This window comes from Mobula hypostoma, chromosome 2 (genome assembly GCF_963921235.1).
Source record: "Mobula hypostoma chromosome 2, sMobHyp1.1, whole genome shotgun sequence".
Lineage (NCBI taxonomy): Eukaryota > Metazoa > Chordata > Chondrichthyes > Myliobatiformes > Myliobatidae > Mobula > Mobula hypostoma.
The window spans coordinates 120,407,998-120,430,320 of record NC_086098.1 but is presented as its reverse complement, the minus strand read 5'-3'; the positions used below and the strand labels follow the sequence as shown (position 1 = coordinate 120,430,320).

Below are 22,323 nucleotides of genomic sequence, written 5' to 3'. Positions count from 1 at the left end.
GGAAATAGGCAGGGAGTATAGAGTACCCCTGTGGCCATTCCCTTCAATAATAAGTATACCATTTTGAATACTGTTGAGGGGGATGACCTACCAAGGGAGGGGTGGGGGAGAAGAAGACTGTAGTAGTGATAGGAGCTTCCAATAGTTAGAGAAGTAAACATGAGATTCTGTGGATGCAGCAGAGACAATCAGATACATAGTATGTTGCCTCCTAGGTGCCAGGGTCAGGAATGACTCAGATCGGATCCACTTCACTCTAAAGTGGGAGGGTGAGCAGCCAAAGTCTTGGGATGTATTGGTACCAATGATATACAGTGCCTATGAAAAGTATTCACCCCCCCCGGAAGTTTTTTATGTTTTATTGTGTTACAACATTGAATCACAGTGAAACATAGAAACATAGAAAACCTACAGCACAATACAGGCCCTTCGGCTCACAAAGCTGTGCCGAACACATCTTTACCTTAGAAATTACCTAGGGTTACGCTCGGCCCTCTATTTTTCAAGCTCCATGTACCTATCCAGGAGTCTCTTAAAAGACCCTATCGTATCCGCCTCCACCACCATTGCTGACAGCCCATTACACGCACTTACCACTCTGCATAAAAAACTTACCCCTGACATCTCCTCTGTACCTACCTCCAAGCACTTTAAAACAGTGCCCTCTTGTGCTAGCCATTTCAGCCCTGGGAAAAAGCCTCTGACTATCCACACGATCAATGCCTCTCATCATCTTATACATCTCTATCAGGTCACCTCTCATCCTCCGGCACTCCAAGGAGAAAAGGCCACGTTCACTCAACCTATTCTCATAAGGCATGCTCCCCAATCCAGGCAACATCCTTGTAAATCTCCTCTGCACCCTTTCTATGGTTTCCATATCCTTCCTGAAGTGAGGCAACAAGAACTGAGCACAGTACTCCAAGTGGGATCTGACCAGGGTCCGATATAGCTACAACATTACCTCTCAGCTCCTAAACTCAGTCCCACGATTGATGAAGGCCAGTGCACTGTATGCCTTCTTAACCACAGAGTTAACCTGCGTAGCAGCTTTGAGTGTCTTATGGAATCAGACCCCAATATCCCTCTGATCCTCCACACTGCCAAGAGTCTTACCATTAATGCTATATTCTGCCATCATATTTGACCTAACAAAGTGAACCACTTCACATTTATCTGGGCTGAACTCCATCTGCCACTTCTCAGCCCAGTTTTGCATCCTATCAATGTCCCGCTGTAAGTGGATTTAATTTTATTTTTTTAACACTGATCAACAGAAGAATAATGTTTTGTGTCAAAGTGAAAACAGACATCTTCAAGGTGATCTAAATTAATTACAAATATAAAACCCAAAATAAATGATTGCATAAGTATTCACCCCCTTCGTCAATATTTAGTAGATGCACCTTCGGCAGCAATTACAGCCTTGAGTCTATATGGATAGGTCTCTTAACAGCTTTGCACATCTGGACACTGCAATTTTTCCCCATTCTTCTTTACAAAACTGCTCAACTCTGTCAGATTGCACAGGGATCATGTCCAGCCACAAACTGTCTATTGGATTGAGGTCTGGACTCTGACTTGGCCACTCTAGGATGCCAACTTAGTTATTTTTATGCTATTCCTGTGTAGCTTTGGCTTTATGCTTGTGGTAATTGTTTTGCTGGAAAACAAATCTTCTCCCAAGTCGCAGCCATCACCATTCTTTACGGTAGGGATGGTGTGTGCTTTTGATGATGTGCGGTGTTTGGCTTACGCCAAACATAGTATTTAGTTGGATGGCCAAAAAGCTCATCAGACGATACAATCTTCTTCCAGCTGATTTCAGAGCCTCCCACATGCCTTCTAGCAAACTCTAGCCTCGTTTTCATGTGAGTTTTTTTTCAACAGAGGTTTTCTCTTTGCCATCTCTCATAAAGCTGCAACTGGTGAGGCATCCAGGCAACAGTTGTTGTATGCACAGTCTTCCCCCATCTCAGCCACCAAAGCTTGTAGCTCCTTCAGAGTTGTCATAGGTTTCTTGGTGGTCTCTCTCATTAGTCCCCTTTTTGCATGGTTACTCAGTTTTAGAGGACAGCCTGCTCTAGGCAGATTTACAGCTGTGCCATATTCTTTCCATTTTTTAATGATTGACTTAACGGTACTCTAAGGGATATTCAACGACTTGGAAATTTTCTTGTACCCATCTCCTGACGTGCTTTTCAATAACCTTTTCATGGAGTTGCTTGGAGTGTTCTTTTGTCTTCATGGTGTAGTTTTTGCCAGGATACTGACTCACCAGCAGTTGGACCTTCCAGATACAGGTGTATTTTTACTAAAATAATTGAAACACCTTGACTGCACAAAGGCTCTCCAAAAGCAGATCTCCAGTTAACTAATTATGTGACTTCTAAACCAATTGGCTGCACCAGTGATGATTTGGTGTGTCATATTAAAGGGGGGTGAATACTTATGCAATCAATTATAATGTGTTTTATAACTGTAATTAATTTAGATCACGTTTTAGAGATCCATTTTCACTTTGACACGAAGGAGACTTTTTCTGTTGATCAGTGTTAAAAAAGCCAAACTAAATCCACTGTAATTCAATGTTGTCAAACAATAAAACCTGAAACCTTCCAAGAGGAGTGAATAATTTTTGTCGGCACTGTAGGTAGGAAAAGCGAGCAGGTGCTGAAGAGTGAATTTAGAGAGCTAGGTAGAAAGCTGAAAAGCAGCACCTACGAGGTAACAATCTCTGGGTCACTGCCTGTGCTATGCACTATTAAGGTTAAGAATAGGATGATCTGGCAGATGAATATGTGTTTGAGAAACTGGTGCTGGGGGCCGGGTTTCAGTTTTCTGGATCATTGGGATCTCTTCTGGGGAAGGTATGGCCACTAAAATAATGGGTGGGTTACACCTGAACCTGAGGGGGACCAATATCCTTATGGGGAAGTTTGCTACCTGTTGGGGAGCTTTAAAAGCAGGGGTTCCCAACCTGGGATCCATGGATTCCTCAGTTAATGGTAGGGGTCCATGGCATTAAAAAGGTTGGGAACCCCTGGTTTAAACTAAATTCGTAAGGGTATGGGAATCAGAGTGAGAGGACTGTCAGAGTCAGAGGCAGTGTGTAGTGAAACTGTCAGGAAGGACAGGCAGATGACAGGGCAAATTTGAAGACAGTGGGATGAGTTGCAGTGTAAAAGAGGGACAAAATCGAAAAGAATGACAGTACAGTAGTCAGGATGTGGGTTACAAATTACAACGGGAGATAGAAAAGGTATGTTAAAAGGGCGGTGTTATAAGACCGTAAGACCATAAGACATAGGAGCAGAATTAGGCCATTCAGCCCATCGAGTCTGCTCTGCCATTCCATCATGGCTGATCCCAGATCCCACTCAACCCCATACACCTGCCTTCTTACCATATCCTTTGATGCCCTGACCAATCAGGAAACTATCAACTTCTGCCTTAAACATACACACGGACTTGGCTTCTACCAAAGTCTGTGGCAGAGCATTCCAAGATTTACTACTCTCTGGCTAAAAAAAATTTGAGGCTGTGCCCTCTAGTTCTGGATATGCCTACCATAGGAAACATCCTCTCCACATCCACCCTATCTAGTTCTTCCAACATTCGGTAGGTTTCAATGAGTTCCCCCGCATTCTTCTAAATTCCAGTGAGTACAGGCCCAAAGTTCATATGTTAACCCCTTCATTCCTGGAATCATCCTCATGAACCTCCTCTGGACTCTCTCCAATGATAACACATCCTTTCTGAGATATGGGGCTCAAAACAGTTGACAATACTCTAAGTGTGGCCTGACTAGTGTCTTATAAAGGCTCAGCAGTATCTCCTTGCTTTTATATTCTATCCCCCTTGAAATAGATAGATGAGGATACGCAGTCCTCTTTTATTGACATTTAGTAATGCATGCATTAAGAAATGATACAATGTTCCTCCAGAATGATATCACAGAAACACAAGACAAACCAAGACTAAAAAAACTGACAAAGACCACATTATTATAACATATAGTTACAACAGTGCAAAGCAATACCGTAATTTGATGAAGAACAGACCATGGGCACCGTAAAAAAAAGTCTCAAAGTCTCTCGAAAGTCCCATCATCTCACGCAGACGGTAGAAGGAAGAGAAGAGTAACTCCCTTCCTGGCATGAACTTCCAGTGCTGCAAACTTGCCGATGCAGCACCCTGGAAGCACCCGACCACAGCCGACTCTTGAGTCCATCCAAAAACTTCGAGCCTCCGATCAGCCCTCCGATACCGAGCACCATCTCTGCCAAGCGCTTCGACCCCAGCCCCGGCAACAGGCAAGGCTGAGGATTTGGGGCCTTCCCCTCCAGAGATTCTCGATTGGACAGTAGCAACGGCAGCAAAGCAGGCATTTCAGAAGTTTCTCCAGATGTTTCTCCATGCTTCTCACGTCTGTCTGCATCAAATCAGGGTTGTGCACGGCCCCTACTTACAAATACAATATAATTTTGGAGCAGCCGCGTGCGCTGCGTCGCGCTGCCATCTTCTCCTCCCCTGCGTTCAAATAAATGCCAAAATTGCAATTGCCTTCTTTACCACAGACTCAACCTGTAAATTAATCTTCTGGGAATCTTGCTCTAGGAACCCTAAGTCCCTCTGCATCTCTAATGTTTGAACCTTCTCCCCATTTATATACTAGTCTGCATTATTGTTCCTTTTACCAAAAAGCATTATCATACATTTCTCAACACTGTATTCCACCTGCCACATTTTTGCCCATTATTCCAATTTGTCCAAGTCCTGCTGCAATTGCATTGCTTCCTCAGCACTACCTACCCCTCGTATCATCCACAAACTTTGCCACAAAGCCGTCAATTCCATTATCTAAGTCATTGACAAACATGTGAAAAACAGCGGTCCCAATACTGACATCTGAGGAACACTACTAGTCATCGGCAGCCAACCAGAAAAGACCCCTTTTACTCTCACTCGCTGCCTCCTGCCTGTCAGCCATCCATGCCAGTGTCTTTCCTGTAAAGCCATAGGATTTTAATTTGCTAAGCAGCCTCATGTGTGGCACCTCTGAAAATCCAAGTAAATGATATACACTGCCTCTCTTTTGACCATTCTGCTTATAATAACAGTCATAATAATAGTTATAATAGTCATGAGAGATTTCAATATGCAGGTAGATTGGGAAAATCAGGTTGGTGCTGGATCCCAAGAGAGAATTTGTAGAATGCCTACAAGGTGGCTTTTTAGAGCAAGTTGTGGTTAAGCTCATTAGGGGATCAGCTCTGCCTTTAATACCACCATTCCAAATAAACTGATTCCTAAGCTCCAGAACCTGGGCCTTAGACCATAAGACAAAGGAGCAGAAGTCGGCCAATCGGCCCATTGAGTCTGCTCCGCCATTTAGCACTCAGATCTGCAGCTGGATCTTCATCTTCCTCACAGACAGGACCCAGGCTGTAAAAATAGGGGACAAGCTCTCCTCTACAATCACTCTGAGCACCGGTGCCACACAAGGCTGTGTACTCAGCCCTCTGCTGTACTCACTGTACACCCATGATTGTGTAGCCAAGCTTCCATCGAACTCAATATGTAAGTTTGCTGATGACACAACAATTGTAGGCCGTATCTCGGGTAATGATGAGTTTGAGTACAGAGAGGAAATTAAGAACCTGGTGGCATGGTGTGAAGACAATAACCTATCTCTCAACGTCAGCAAGACAAAGGAATTGGTTGTTGACTTCAGAAGGAGTAGCGGACCGCACGACCCCATTTACATCGGTGGTGTGCAAGTGGAACAGGTCAAAAGCTTTAAGCTCGTCGGGGTCAATATCACAAATGATCTGACTTGGTCCAACCAAGCAGAGTCCACTGCCAGGAAGGCCCACCAGTGCCTTTACTTCCTGAGAAAACTAAAGAAATTTGGCCTGTCCCCTAAAACCCTCACTAATTTTTATAGATGCACCGTAGAAAGCATTCTTCTAGGGTGCATCACAACCTGGTATGGAAGTTGTCCTGTCCAAGACTGGAAGAAGCTGCAGAAGATCGTGAACAGGGCGAAGCACATCACACAAACCAATCTTCTGTCCTTGGACTCACTTTACACCGCACGCTGTCGGAGCAGTGCTGCCAGGATAATCAAGGACACGACCCACCTAGCCAACACACTTTTCGTCCCTCCTCCCTCTGGGAGAATGCTCAGGAGCTTGAAGACTCGTATGGCCAGATTTCGGAACAGCTTCTTTCCAACTGGGATAAGACTGCTGAACGGATCCTGACCCGGATCTGGGCCGTACCCTCCAAATATCCGGACCTGCATCTCGGGTTTTTTGCACTACCTTACTTTCCATTTTTCTATTTTCTATTTATGATTTATAATTTAAATTTTTAATATTTACTATTGATTTGTAATCCAGGGAGCGGGAAGCAGAGAATCAAATATCGCTATGATGATTGTACGTTCTAGTATCAATTTGTTTGGCGACAATAAAGTATAAAGTATTCAGGATTGGGTGTTGTGTAATGAACCAGATTTGATTAGGGAACTTTAGTTAAATGAACCAGTGATCATAATAATATAGAATTCACCTTGCAATTTGAGTGGGAGAAGCTAAAGTCAGATCTATCAGTCTTACAGTGGAGTAAAGTGAATTACAGAGGCATGAGAGAGGGGTTGGCTAAAACTGATTGGGAGGGATACTAGAAGGATGATGGCAGAGCAGCAATGGCTGGAGTTTATGGGAGCAATTTGAAAGGCACAGGATAGATAAATCCCAAAGAAGAAGTAGTGTTCTAAAGGCAGGATGATGCAACCATGGCTGACAAGGGAAGTCAAAGCCAACAAAAAAAGCAAAAGAGGGGACATATAATAGAGCAAAAATTAATGGGAAGTTCGAGCAGTGGAAACTTTTTAAAATGAACAGTAGGCAACTAAAAATCCATAAGGGGGGAAAAGACTCAGAAGATGGTGCCAGTGTACATCGATGACTCTCTGTGGGCTGCAGAAAACTGTATCAATTTTCTTCTAAAGTATTCACTGATTGAATTACTTTTGCTGCAATCTGCAGTATGTAAATCTCATTTTAACAATGGGCTACAAAATTACATCAATGATCTTTAGATCTCACGACTGACGATCAAATACAAAGCAAAAGTCATGAGCTCCTGTGGAGCAGTTAAGTGCAGTGCCTTTAAGTTACTGCCATGGCTGGAAACGCAGCAGGAGATGTGGAATTCTGACCAGGCTGAAGTACAGAGGGATAAGGCCTTCTCTACCCAGTATCTTGTTGGCGAATGTATAGTTGCTGGAAAATAAGATTGATAATCTCAGGCAACAGGAATTCTGCAGATGCTGGAAATTCAAGCAACACACATAAAAGTTGCCCATCCTCTGGGTCCCCCCCCCCCCACCTGTCTTTCTTCCCGGACCTCCTGTCCCATGATCCTCTCGTATCCCTTTTGCCAATCACCTGTCCAGCTCTTGGCTCCATCCCTCCCCCTCCTGTCTTCTCCTATCATTTTGGATCTCCCCCTCCAACTTTCAAATCCCTTACTCACTCTTCCTTCAGTTAGTCCTGACGAAGGGTCTCGGCCTGAAACGTCGACTGCACCTCTTCCTAGAGATGCTGCCTGGCTTGCTGCGTTCACCAGCAACTTTTATGTGTGTTGCTTGATAATCTCAGGGCAAGGTTGCTTTACTTCTTGTTCCCTTGGCTTAGAACACTGAACGATTAAATGTAGACCATTCTACTTGCCTCGGGAGTTCTCATCCGTGATCCTGACCGTAGTTTGTGTACCACCAGTGGCCAATTATAAGCAAGCACTTGTGAAACTGCATGATGTCTGCAGGCAAGAAACGGCCCATCCCGACACATTTCAAATTATAGTCAGCAACTTTGACCAGGGCTGTTTGAAGAAAACCCTGCCCAATTATCACCAGCACGTAACCCTGTTGCACTAGAAACTCCAACATATTAGAATACGAGACCACTAGGCCACATTGTATCCTGGATAATGGACTACCTGACTGGCAGACCACCACATGTGTGGCTTCATAGCTGTGTGTCAGACATGGTTATAAGCAGTGCTGGGGCCCCATGAGGGACTGTACTGGCTCCCTTCCTGCTTACTCTATACTCCTCGGACTTTAGATAAAACACTGAGTCATGTCATCAGCAGAAATTCTCTGAAGACTCAGCAATAGTTGGGTGTATAAAGGGAGGACAGGAGGATGAATACAGGGCCCTGGTGGAGGACTTTGTCAAATGGTGCAAGCTGAATCATCTGCAGCTCAACATTAGTAAGACAAAGGAGGTAGTGATAGGTTTTAGGAAGGCTAAGCCTGCATTGCTCCCTGTTACTATTGATAATGAGGATGTGGATATGGTGAGGATCTACAAGTACCTGAGGGTGCACCTGGATGACAGACTTGAGTGGAGCACCAACACAGAGTCTGTGTACAAGAAGGGCCAGAGTGGCCTCTACTTCCTGAGGAGACCGAGGTCCTTTGGAGTATGCAGGCCTCTCCTTCACATGTTTTACCAGTCTGTTGTCACCAGTATAATCTTCTATGCAGTTTTGTGCTGGGGCAATGGCATCAACATGGGTGATACCAACAGGTGATTAGAAAGGCTGGCTTTGTTATAGGAGTCAAACTGGACACACTGGAGGCTGAGGTAGAACAAAGGCCTCCAGAAAACCCTAGCAATTCTGGACACCGTTTCTCACCTTCTGCATGCCACCTTGGCTGAACAGAGGAGCACTTTTAGTATTAAACTAAGACAACTGCACTGCTCCAGAGAGTGTTATATGAGGTCATTCTTACTACTGGTCAACCTATAGCCTGGGAAGTGATGACTCCCTCCTGCTAACAACAGGAATTCTGCAGATGCTGGAAATTCAAGCAACACACATCAAACACAGCAGGCCAGGCAGCATCTCTAGGAAGAGGTACAGTCGACGTTTCAGGCCGAGACCCTTCGTCAGGACTAACTGAAGGAAGAGCTAGTAAGAGATTTGAAAGTGGGAGGGGGAGGGGGGATCCAAAATGATAGGAGAAAACAGGAGGGGGAGGGATGGAGCCAAGAGCTGGACAGGTGATTGGCAAAGGGGATATGAGAGGATCATGGGACAGGAGGTCCAGGGAGAAAGACAAGGGGGGGGGAACCAGAGAATGGGTAAGGGGTATAGTCAGAGGGACAGAGGGAGAAAAAGGAGAGTGAGAGAAAGAATGTGTGTATAAAAATAAATAACGGATGGGGTACGACGGGGAGGTGCTCCCGATGTGGCCTTCTATATATTGGCGAGACCCAACGCAGACTGGGAGACCGCTTTGCTGATCGCCTGCGCTCTGTCCGCCAGAGAAAGCAGGATCTCCCAGCGGCCACACATTTTAATTCCACATCCCATTCACACTCAGGTTGGAGGAACAACACCTTATATTCCGTCTGGGTAGCGTCCAACCTGATGGCATGAACATTGACTTCTCAAACTTCCGCTAATGCCCCACCTCCCCCTCGTACCCCATCCGTTATTTATTTTTATACACACATTCTTTCTCTCACTCTCCTTTTTCTCCCTCTGTCCCTCTGACTATACCCCTTACCCATCCTCTGGGTTTTCTCCCCCCCGCCCCTTGTCTTTCTCCCTGGGCCTCCTGTCCCATGATCCTCTCATATCCCCTTTGCCAATCACCTGTCCAGCTCTTGGCTCCATCCCTCCCCCTCCTGTCTTCTCCTATCATTTTGGATCTCCCCCTCCCCCTTCCACTTTCAAATCTCTTACTAACTCTTCCTTCAGTTAGTCCTGACGAAGGGTCTCGGCCTGAAACGTCGACTGTACCTCTTCCTAGAGATGCTGGCTGGCCTGCTGCGTTCACCAGCAACTTTGATGTGTGTTACTCCCTCCTGTTAGACTGCTTGTGGTAATTCATTTTTTAAATTCTCTCTACTTCTCTTCTAATATCTATATCTGTGCACTTGTAATTCCACTGTGACACTGTGATTTCTTTTGGGATCAATAAAGTATTGATCTATCGATCTACACAATAATAATGAATGCCTATCGTTCCTTTCAGAGATTACCTTTGGGAAGTCAGATCACTTGTCTGTACTCCTACTACCTGCATACAGACAGAGCCCAAAAAGCAAGGCTCCAGAAATCAAGACAACCAAGAAACGGTTACAGGATTGCCTTGAGTCAGCGGACTGGACCGTATTCAAGAACTCACCAGGGTCGTAACAGACTATATTATAACAGCAGAAGAATGGGGTTGAGAGGGAAATGGATCAGGCATGATGAAATGGCAGAGCAGATTTGATGGGCTGGATTGCCTAATTCTGTTCCTATGTTTTATGTTCTAATCGCATGACAATTTACAATGACCAATTAATCTACTAATTGCTAGGTCTTTGGAGTGTGGGAGGAAAGTGAAATACCCAGAGTAACCCACGCGCTCACAGGGGTGACGTACAAACTTCTTACAGACAGAGTTAGGATTGATCTCTAAACTCCAATGCCCCGAGCTGTAAAAGTTGCCAACTGCTTTGCTACGGTGGTAGCAAAGTAGGTGGGTAATTTACCACAAGAACTTTTTATATTTCAGTGATATCTTCTCTCATTCTTATAAACTCATGAGGAGGTAGGCCAGTCTTCTTGAAGACATGCTACGGTTAATGGTTTAACAAGTTAATGCAGTAATCTTTTAGATGGTACAAATTATAACTGGTACTGGAAGGAATGATTTGTTTATTTTAAGAGGACTGAACATTGGTCAAGTAGTTAATTTGTCCTTACTGGAGTTAAGCCTCTCAAATATTGCCTGGGCAGCAATCATTGAGGCAGTGGAGAGAGGTTGGAATAGAGAACGTAGAATAGTATAGCACAGTACAGAATCTTTGGGCCATGACATGGTGCTGACCTTTTAACCTACTCCGAGATCAATCCAATGCTTTCCTCTCATATAGCCCTTAATTTTCTTTCATATATGTGCCTATCTAGGAGCATCTTCAATGTCCCTAATGTATCTGCCTCTACCACCACTCTTGGCACACATTCCACACATCCACTAATCTCTATATTAAAAATCTACCTCTGTACGCCCCCTATACTTTCTTCAAGTCACTTCAAGTCCTCTCATCTTAGCCATTTCTGCCTTGGGAAAAAGATGCCTGGTTGTCCACTCTATCAAGTCACCTCTCATCTTACTTCACTCCAAAAAGAAAAGTGCTAGCTTGCTCAACCTTTCCTCATAAGACGTGCTCCTATTTCATTACTTCTCTTCTATGTACCTTGGAAACAATGTGAAGGCATAGAGAAAACAGTATCAAAGTCCTTCATTACAGGATATCTAGCACTTAACCACTCCAAGGCCATGGTTTTTATAAGCCTCTGGTCAATTGTGGGGACTGGCAATGGGAGTACTGTTAAAGGAAGCGGTATTGAAAATGATCATTATGCAGCACTTGGCTTGCAAATGTTACTTCAATATCTAAACCTAAACATTATGCAGGTCTGCTGCATGTAGGATTGGACAACTTCCTTAATTCAGTATTTGCACATGGGAATCTTGGTGGATTTGATGAAATATAGATTTCTCAATGCTGTGCCCACACCTGTGTTATTTGTGGTGACACCTGATGTAATTGTAATATTAATAGATGACTAAATTGTGTAGTAGAAAGATAAACTTTCAATGAAGATGGCTTGGCAGTGACAATAGCTTGGACAGAGTTAAAAAACACAGACAGATTTCTAATTCTGATGGAAGTTATCAATATACCTCATAATAATTACGATGTAATGGAAAGTATGCACATTTGCAGAGATTAATAGAACATGTGCTGGAAAACAGTGTTGTTATAATAGAAGATTTCATATTGACTGGGGTTACTGGGAAAAGCCAAAGAATTTCTAGAATGTGTTGGCAATTTTATCTTAGAACAAATGATCTAATTTTATTTTATTTTTTTTTCTGTCTGGTACAACTAGGTTATCAAATAGAAGGAAGGGTCAGTTAGATATTCAGAACCAAGAAAGGCACATTAAGTGGAAGTAGGTGGGTAATAGCCACCTGATTAGCTTTCATATGCAGAAACACTTAACGCCACCAACTATATTTCACGGTATGAAATCGTAGGCTTTCAGGAATGTGACCAATAAGTGTACATGTGGAATACATAATCAGAGTACAATACAGTAGTGTGTGGGCTCAGTTACCTGGACAGTGGTGTGTAGGAAAGCGACTGCATACAGTAGTGGTTTCCACATGGGCAGGTTGGAGTATTCTATTTGGTCTTGTGTGATTCCAGTAAATGTTCTTTTCAGTCCTGCACGCACTCCCTGAGGCGGTTCATTGGTGAACTTGATAGAAGACTGCAAAATAGAAAAAATAAATTAAAAATCAGTTAACAATGAAAGCGATGGCACAAAATCAAAATTCTGCAGATTTTAGAAATCTGAAATTTAAAAAAATCCTTAAAACTTGGTCAGGCGCCATTAGTAGAGGAAAAAATGAAGTTAACAATATTTGTTATGATTTTTTTCATCAGAGCTGAATCTTATGAGCCTCTCATTCTGACTCAAATGTGAGACTGCTACCACTGAATTACAGAGTCATACATCTTGGAAAAGGGCCCTTCAGTTCAACTGCTACATGCTGACCAAGATTCCCATCCAAGCTCCTCCTATTTGCTTGCATTTGGCTCTATCCCTCTAAACCTTTGCCATCCATGTTCCTGTCCTTTAAAAGTTGTCATTCTACCTGCCTCAACCACTTCCTCTGACAGCTCATCCCATATATCAAGCACTGTCTGAGTCAAGGTTGCCCCTCTCACCTTAAACTTCTGTCCTCTAGTTCTTGTTTCCTCAACCCTGGGAAAAATATGCATTCACCCTGTCTATCTATGCCCTCATGATTTTATATACCTGTGTAAGATCACCCCTCATTCTCCTATGCTCCACCTGCTCAACCTCTCTTCATAACTTAGCCCCTCAAGTCCTGGCAGCATCCTCATAAATCTCCTCTGAACACAATATTCCAAATGTGGTCTCACCAACATATTGTGCAACTGTAACATAACATTCAAACTTCTACATTTGATGCTCTGACTGATGAAGACCAGAATGCCAAAGGTCTTCTTCACCACTCTTTCTACCTGTGAATCACGTTCAAGGAAACATGCACCTCAAGGTCCCTCTGTCCAATAATTCTCCACAGTGCCCTACTGTTCACTGTGAATGTTCTACCTTAATTTGACTTCCCAAAATACAACATTTATCCAAATTAAACTCCATTTGCCATCCCTCAGCCCACATACACAGCTGATCAAGTTGCCTAACCATCTTCACTGACAATGACACCACCTATTTTAGTGCCACCTTCAAACTTGCTACTCACATTCTCATCTAAATCATTGATATACGGTACATGACATGTAGCAATAGGCCTATCACCAAACCCTGGGGAACATCACTTGTCATGGGCCTCCAGTCCAAATAAAACCTTCCATCATCATTCTCTGCTTCTAACCATCATACCAATTGTGTTCTGATTAGCTAGCTCTCCCTGGATCCCAGGAAATATAACTTTCCATAGCAGCCTATCATGTGGAATCTTATCAATGGATTTACTTAAGTCCATATAGACCACATCTACTGCCTTACCTTCTTGAAGCTACAAAGTTAAGCCTTTCAAGGTCCAGAGGAGGCACAAGCACATTGAATCTACAATTTTGTGGGGTTAGGAGAGAAAAGCTCATGAATGGAGGTAGTGGTTCCCTCCAGAATTACTATGTTATGAGCTGAGTAACATTTGGTTGCAATGGTACAGGACAAGAAGAGACAAAATTCCAAGTTGATCTGGTGAAATGTTGATGCATTTCACTGACAATTTTGTCTCATTCACTAACATTATCCTGTCTGTATCCTGAGATCACAAAAGAGAATCCAACTCAAAACTCATCTAGACTGTCCCACAGTTTAAAAAAAAAACTAAATTTGATTAAGAATTATAGATTCCTGGATGTGTTTGGCTCCGATATATTGGAGGAGCCCCCACTATTAAATCGTGCACATCGTTCTTTTTGTTTTAATCCGGAAAATATGGCCAGACCGAGACCAATCATCATTCAGTTTCATTATGTCCATGATAAGGAACGAGTTATTCGAGCTGCTCGGAAGCAAGGTATGATGCAGTTTCGAGAATTCAAGTTCAGGATTGTTGAAGACTACAGCGAAGACGTACTGAAAAAACGAATGGCTTTTAAACCACAGATGGGAGAACTTTATCGTCGGGGCTATAAAATAGCGTTACTGTTTCCAGCCTGTCTGAGAGTGGCTATGCGGAACAACTCGCGTAGCCTGTTTAAAAATCCGATGGAAGCCCAAAGTTTTCTCGATGATCTGCCTCCCTCCGCGGAGGATTAATTAATGTATTGTTTTGTTTTCTCTCTTGCCTTTGATTTGTATAGTCCGAGGGTTTTTTTTCCCTTGATCTTGCAGTGTAGGTTCACTTTATATTGTTAAATGATATTATGCTTTTCTGTTAGTGATCTTGTATATCTTACTCTTAATACTTTTTGAAAGTTATTTAGTTACAACTTTAATGCTTGTTTTCTTTCTGAAATGTTACTGGAATATTATATTTTAAAATGGTGGATTGTTTTCTTCTTCTCCCCAGAATCCTTTCTGTCTCTAACGTCACTTCCGATCATTTATATATGAAAAATTAATATAGTAATATGATCTAATGTTTGATGTTCTTTGAAATATGAGTAAGAAGGAACTATTCAATGCTTATAATCGTTGTAAGCTTTTTCTTACTGTTATAGCTATTTTTTACTTTTTTTTTGAATATGGGTGGTATCTTTTTTTGATAAACATATTTCTTTTGGGTTGCCTTCTGGAAAGATGGGGTTAGGATTAACTTTAGATTTAGCATTGGCCACTGTCTGGCTTTTTCTGGGTTTTTGTGGGAGGTGGGTGGTATTTTTGTTCTTAATTTTAATTCATTTTTGCTTTTTAAACGGGCTGACCTGAAACTACTAAAATGTCTGAAATGTTGTAATTTCCGGTTCCTCTTTGGACCTTTCTCCCTCTTCCGGGGTCATGAGTCAGTACTCTGGTTAACCCTTTATGCTCGAGCTCATTATGATGGATAAGATTATTAATTTGGTTTCTTGGAATACAAATGGCTTAAACCACCTGATTAAATGGAAGAAAATTTTAAAAGTATTCCACAGGATGAATACTCATATTATTTTTGTACAAGAAACTCATGTCCGGAAAGAGGGTAATCAGCGTTTTTTTGGATTCTGGAAGGAAAAACAGTACCACTTGAACTCACAGGCTAAAATAAAAGGCATTTCTATTTTTATAGATCCGTCAATTTCATTTCTGCATTATGAGACAATTTCAGATTTTTGTTAATTACTGGCTTGCTATTTAACAAAAAAGTTGCTATGCTTAATGTTTATGCCCCAAATGTTGACTGTCCTGATTTTTTTAAGAATCTCTTCACATCTCTTCCTAACTTAAATGACTATATGCTGATTATGGGTGGAAATTTCAATTGTTGTTTAAATCCTTTGATGAATAGATCCAAGTCCAATCAAGTACTTCCGAACAAATCGCAGCCCTCTGGAGAAAAATAATATCGTATCTGATAAATAGGGGCCGTGGACAATTCTGATTTGATGGAGAATGGACGTGAAAGCACAGAGGAACATCTGGAGAAATTTCTGAAACGCTCGTTCGCTGCTGTCGTTACTGTGTGGTCAGGAATCTTTCGGAGGGTAGGCCTCAAAATCCCCGGGCTTGCCTGCTTTTGGCGACAGAGAAGGAGGTCGAATCTTTCGGACAGAGATGGCGCTCAGTACTCGGTGTCGGAGAGCTGATCAGAGCTCGAAGTTTTCGGATGACTCAGAGTCGGATTGTGGTGGGCATGGCAGGGAGAGTTTTTCTTCCTTCTCCCGTCTGCGTGAGATGTGGGACATTTGAGAGACTTTGAACTTTACTGGGCTCATGGACTTCTTCATCAAGTTATGGTATTGTTGCACTGTTGTAACTATATGTTATAATTATGTGGTTTTGTCAGTTTTTTCAGTCTTGGTCTGTCCTGTGTTTTGTGATATCACACTGGAGGAAATACTGTATCATTTCTTAATGCATGCATTACTAAATGACAATAAAAGAGGACCTCGTGTCTTCATAATCTAAAATCGGCTACCCTTATTAACTCTTTTATGACCGACTCTGGAATCTCAGAAATTTGAAGATCCTTGCATCCGAGTGAGAAAGAGTTCTCATTTTTTTTCACATGTATATCAGCACTATTCAAGAATTGCCTATTTTTTTAATCGACTCTCAATTAATTCCTCTTGTTACTGGTTGCAAATATGATTCTATTGCTGTTTCTGACCAGGCACCGTTGAAATTATTTATTAACTTAAGGGATACATTTACTAATTCTAGACAATGGCAATTTAATACCACTTTGCTTCAAGACTCAGATTTTGTTAGGTTTATTGAGGAATAGATTAATTTTTTCTTTACAATGAATTCTACAGAGGATATTTCCAGTGGGACACTCTGGGATACTTTTAAAGTATATATTCGTGGACAAATTATTTCATATACTGCTGGATTAAAAAAGCGAACTAATAAGGAAATACTTAGACTGGTTGACAAGATTAAAGAAGTTGATAAGAAATACTCTATAGCTCCTAATCAGGAACTTTAAAAACAGAGAGTTGAACTTCAAATGGAACATAATCTCTTATTATCATCTTCAATTAATCAAAACTAAGAGTCAATTTTATATACATGGTGATAAAACTGGGAAACTTTTAGCTAATCAATTGAAAGCGGCCTCGGTTAAATGACAGATTCTTAAGATTCATAAACAAGATGGCACTTTGACAGTTGACTATGACGAGGTTAATAAATCCTTTCAAGAATTCTATACCTCCCTATATCAATCAGAATTTCCTGATGACTCTAATATAATGCATGAATTTTTTAAGAAATTGAATATTCCAAAATTATCATCTAATGAACGTTCAAAACCAGATGCACCTATTACAGTAGAGGAAATAAAGAACCCTATTTTTTCGATGAAGTCAGGTAAAGCACCTGGCCCAGATGGATTTACAGTAGAATTTTTAAAATTTTTCCCTACTACACTGACTCCTTGGCTATGTAGTGTTTTTAGGGATGCAGTATCTATAGGTAGGTTACCACAATCTTTTTATTGAGCTTCTATTTTCCTAATTCTTAAAAAAGATAAGGACCCTACTGAATGTGCATCTTATAGGCCTATATCTTTGCTGAATGTGGATTCTAAGATCTTTTCTAAAATATTGGCAATGAGATTGGAAAATGTATTACCTCGTTATTTCTGCTGATCAGACTGGATTTATTAAAAATCGTTAATCTTTTTTTAATATTAGGAGATTAATGAATATTGTTTATATGCCTTCACCCAAAATTCCAGAATGTGTTATTTCATTGGATGCTGAGAAAGCTTTTGACAGGGTTGAATGGACATATTTACTTAACACCCTTGAGAAATTTAATTTTAGTTCAATATTTATATCTTGGATTAAACTGATATATCTCACCCCTTTGGCTTTGGTACTTACTACCAATCAAAGATCCCCTCTTTTTCATCTATTCCATGGTACTAGGCAGGGCTGTCCTCTTAGTCCACTACTATTTGATATTGCTTTGGAACCGCTAGCTATTGCCATTCATGACTCCCCTAATATATTTGGCATTACCCATGGAAATGAGACTCATAAATTATCACCATATGCAGATGATCTACTATTATATATTTTTAACCCAGGAAAATCTATTCCGGCAGTATTAACTTTGCTTGCTCAGTTTAGTAGCTTTTCTGGTTATAAATTGAACCTAGGTAAGAGCGAACTTTTTCCATTAAATATGCAGGTTGCCACATATAGCAATTCTCCATTTAGAATGACTAAAGACTATTTTACTTATCTAGGAGTTAAAATTACTAAGAGACATAAGGATCTATTCAATTTTAACCTTTTACCATTAATTAATCAGGTTAAACAACTGATTACTAAATGGTCCCCATCGTTTCTATCATTGATTGGCCGAATCAATGCTATTAAAATGATTATTTTACCTAAATTTTTATATTTATTTCAAACGATACCAATTTTTATTCCTAAATCCTTTTTTGATACTATTGATTCTAAAATTTCCTCTTAAATATAGCAAAATAAAAATCCCAGATTAAGTAAAAAATACTTACAGAAATCTAAGAAAGAGGGTGGTTTGGCATTGCCTAACCTAAGATTTTATTATTGGGCAATTAATATTCGATATTTAATATTTTGAATGCAAGATTGGAATATAACTCCAAGCCCATATTGAGTAAACTTTGAAGGCCACTCTGTACAGGGGTTTTCTTTAGCTTCCATTTTAGGAACGTCACTTTCTTTTCTACTATCTAAATTGAATAAACAAATGTTTAACCCTATAGTTAAACATACATTGTGAATATGGTTTCAATTTTGTAAATGTTTTGGCCTAAATGAATTTACATTATCAAGTCCTATTATATTTAATTTCTTCTGTCAACCCTTGGTAATGGACCAAGCCTTTTTGATATGAAAAACGAAAGGTATAATATGTTTTCGTGATTTATTTCTGGATAACTGTTTTATGTCTTTTGAGCAGTTATCTAAGAAATTTGATTTGCCTAGATCCCATTTTTTTAGATACTTACAAATAAGAATTTTTTAAAATACTACGTTGCCTACCTTTCCGACTTCAAATCCTGCTGGTATTATTGATAAAATTTTAGGTTTAAATCCTTTTCAGAAGGGATTAATAGCAATTATTTATGATATAATTATGAAATTACAGCCAGGTATATCTGATAAAATTAAAAATGAATGGCAAAGGGAACTTCAACTTTGTCTACCTATAGAGAAATGGGATAAAAATTTTCAATTAGCTAGTACTTCTTCTATATGTGCTAAACATACATTAATACAATTCAAAGTAGTACACAGAGCCCATATGTCCAAAGATAAACTAGCTCGTTTTTATTCCCATATAAACCCTACTTGTGATAGATGTCACTCTGAGGTGGCTTCTTTAATTCATACGTTTTGGTCCTGTCCTCTTTTGGAAAAATATTGGAAAGATATTTTTGATATTATTTCAACAGTTCTATGTTTTGATTTAAAACCCCATCCTATTACGGCAATTTTTGGATTGCCAATGGTAGAACATAGATCTTTGTCTTCTTCAGCCTGTCGGATGATAGCATTTGTTACTTTATTGGCTAGAAGATCTATTTTATTGAACTGGAAGGAAATTAATCCTCCTACTACATTCCAATGGTTTTCTCAAACTATATCAAGTTAAAATTTAGAAAAAATTAGAAGTGATATTTTTGACCCTTCGGTTAAATTTGAAGAAACTTGGAAACCTTTTATGCAACATTTTCATATGATGTAATCTGACCTTTCTGAATCTTTTTTTAACTTAAATTATATGAATAGAGGAGCAGAGCTGAAACCATTACTGAACGTATCTGATTCAAGATATTGGTCTAGCCCTGTTTTGTTCTGTTTCTTTTTGTTTTTTTTCTTCTTTGTCTTTTGGGGATTTTTCTTTGATTATATATATATTTTTTCTTTTTATTTCTTTTTTTTATGACTAATTTCATTATGAGTTTGGAAGTCTATTATACCTATGTTACTTAAAATCCTTTTTGTATATGCTGATTAAGATTATTCCAATCTCTTTGTACCAACTTTGTTATTGAGTTTATAATTTTGAAAATTAATAAAGAGATTTGAAAAGAAAGAAAGATTTCTGTGATTAGCTTTACTGAATCCTAGAGATTAAGGTCTAGAAATTTATGGAGCTCAAATTTCTTGCAGATAGGAGCAAGAGTGAGGGCAGGAAGGAGTTAAAGAACAAGTTTTGATGCTGGTGAGTTCCACACTGCACAGGAACAAGAGTGGAAAAGATTTAAAGAATTGCTCTCATTGTTGGTGAGTTTCACTTTACAGGAGTGACAGCGGGTAGTATTTAAATGAGCAAGTCTTGTTGCTGGTAAGCTTCAGGAGCATGAACAGGAAATAGTTAAAAGACCAAGCCTTGGTGATTGGCTAATTGGGCAGCAGATGACAATAAGAAGAAAACAAGCTTAGTTGGAGTGGTTTGGTGTAAGAGTGGGGCCCTGAGGTTTTGGTTCAAGAGGTTTCAGTAAGATGAGGTGAAGTAAGTAAGTAAGTAATTAACTAACTAAGTGAGGGGTAAATTGAGGTCTCTTTCTTATTGCAATGGTATGTTTCTCTTGCAGGATGTGGGAAGTCAGGGAGATTGTTGGTGTCCTGTTTGGGCTTGAGATTGTGAGAGCTGTTGGTTTGTGGATTGTGAGTATAAGATTTGAAAAAGCAACTGGGGCCAAGTGGGATATTTGCAGGCTTGAGACTGTGAGTGCCATTGGCTTGTGGATTGTGAGTATGTGCCATGTGCTAGTGAGACTAGAAATAGGAAGATAATACAGTTTAACACATTTAATACAGTTTTATGGTTTAACGAGATGGTGCAGGAGGGTGGGCTTTATGTTTTTGGATCATTAGGCTCTCTTCCAGGGAAGGTGGGTGTGTAGAGATGAGATGGCTTACACCTGACATGGAAGTAAACTTATATTCTTGTGGGAAGTCCATGGCATTCAGAAGGGGTTGGGTAAGCAGCCAAAAGTTGTAGAAAACAACATTACCAATGCCATTGCTTTTTTTTTAAAAAAAGGTGTGACGTCCTGAAGAGTGAATATTGGCAGTCAAGAAGGAATCCAAAAAAGCAGGACTTCAAGGGTAGTAATCTCTGGATTGTTGCCTGTGGCACATGCTAGTGAGGGTAAGAATAGGATTATATGCTAGATAAATATGTGGCTGGGAATTTTATGATTATGAGGACATGCAGTCCCCTTTTATTGTCATTTAGTAATGCATGCATTAAGAAATGATGAAAATGTTTTTCCAGAATGATATCATGAAAACACATGACAAACCAACTTAAAACTAACAAAAACCACATAGTTATAACATATAGTTACAACAGTGCAAAGCAATACCGAAATTTGATAAGAACAGACCATGGCACAGTAAAAGTCTCAAAGTCTCTTGCAAGTCCCATCATCTCATGCAGACGGTAAACCTCCAGTGCCGCCATCTTGCCGATGCAGCATCCCGGAAGTGTCCGACTCTGAGTCCGTCCGAAAAACTCCGAGCCTCCGACCAGCTCTTCGACACCGAGCATCATCTCTGCTGAGCGTTTTGAACCCGGCCCTGGCAACAGGCGATTCGCAAAGCCGAGGATTTGGGGCCTTCGTCTCTGGAGATTCTTGATCGCACAGTAGCAGCGGCAGCGAAGCAGGCATTTCAGAAGTTACTCCAGATTTTGGTGCAGGTTTCAGATTTGTGGATCATTGGGATCTCTTCTGGCGAAGACATATAACGTGTACAAAAAGGGACAAGTTCCACCTAAACTCAAAGAGGGACCAAAGTCCTTTTGGTCAGGTTTATTAGAGCTAATGGGGTGGTTTTAAACAAGATTGTCATAGGGATGGAAACAATAGTGTTAGTTCAAGTGATGAAACAGATTTGGTAAAGGTAGATGCAATGTGGATAGGGCATAAATGTAGTCATTTGGATGGGTTTAATTGTTTACTTTAATGTGAGAAGTATTAAGAGTAAAAGTGAACTGAGAGCATGGATTAATACAGGAACTTAGTTGTCACAAGCAGGATTGGCTGTTTGATTGATTTTCATTGTTCAGATGTTTTGAAAGGAATGGGGAGGGAGGTGAAGAAGATGGGAGTGGTATTGCTTATCAGGGATAGTATCACAGCTGCAGAAAGGGAGGATAATAGAAGGAACATCTATTGAGGGATTTTTGGTGGAAGTCAGAAATAGGAAGGGTGTAATTGGGGTTCTATAGCACCCCAATAGCCACTGAGACAGGAAGAAGCACTAAGTAAACAGATTTTTGCAAAGGTGCAAACATAACATGGTTGATGTCATAGGTGACTTCAGCTTCCCTAATATTGATTGGCACCTCCTTAGCTCAAAAGGCTTAGATAGAGCAGAATTTGTTGGGCGTGTCCATGAAGGATTCCTGACAAAATATGTGGATAGGCCAATAATAGGTGAAGCCATACTGGATCTAGTACTAGATTACACAGCTCTTGGTGCGAGAGCATTTTGGAGACAGTAACCACAACTCCCTGAACTTAAGCACATGGAGACACATGAAGCTATGGACAAAGATGGGAAC

At 40.6% G+C, this 22,323-nt stretch overlaps 1 protein-coding gene across 1 annotated transcript in view; it reads right to left on the bottom strand.

Annotated features, from left to right (window-relative positions):
- LOC134357440 (dynein axonemal heavy chain 8-like) overlaps positions 1 to 22,323 on the bottom strand; it is a 1,088,497-nt gene that overhangs the window by 43,994 nt on the left and 1,022,180 nt on the right. Inside the window, exon 85 of the mRNA XM_063069028.1 lies at positions 12,208 to 12,363. Coding sequence (XP_062925098.1) covers positions 12,208 to 12,363 — 156 coding nt within the window. The remainder of the gene's footprint in view (positions 1 to 12,207; positions 12,364 to 22,323) is intronic.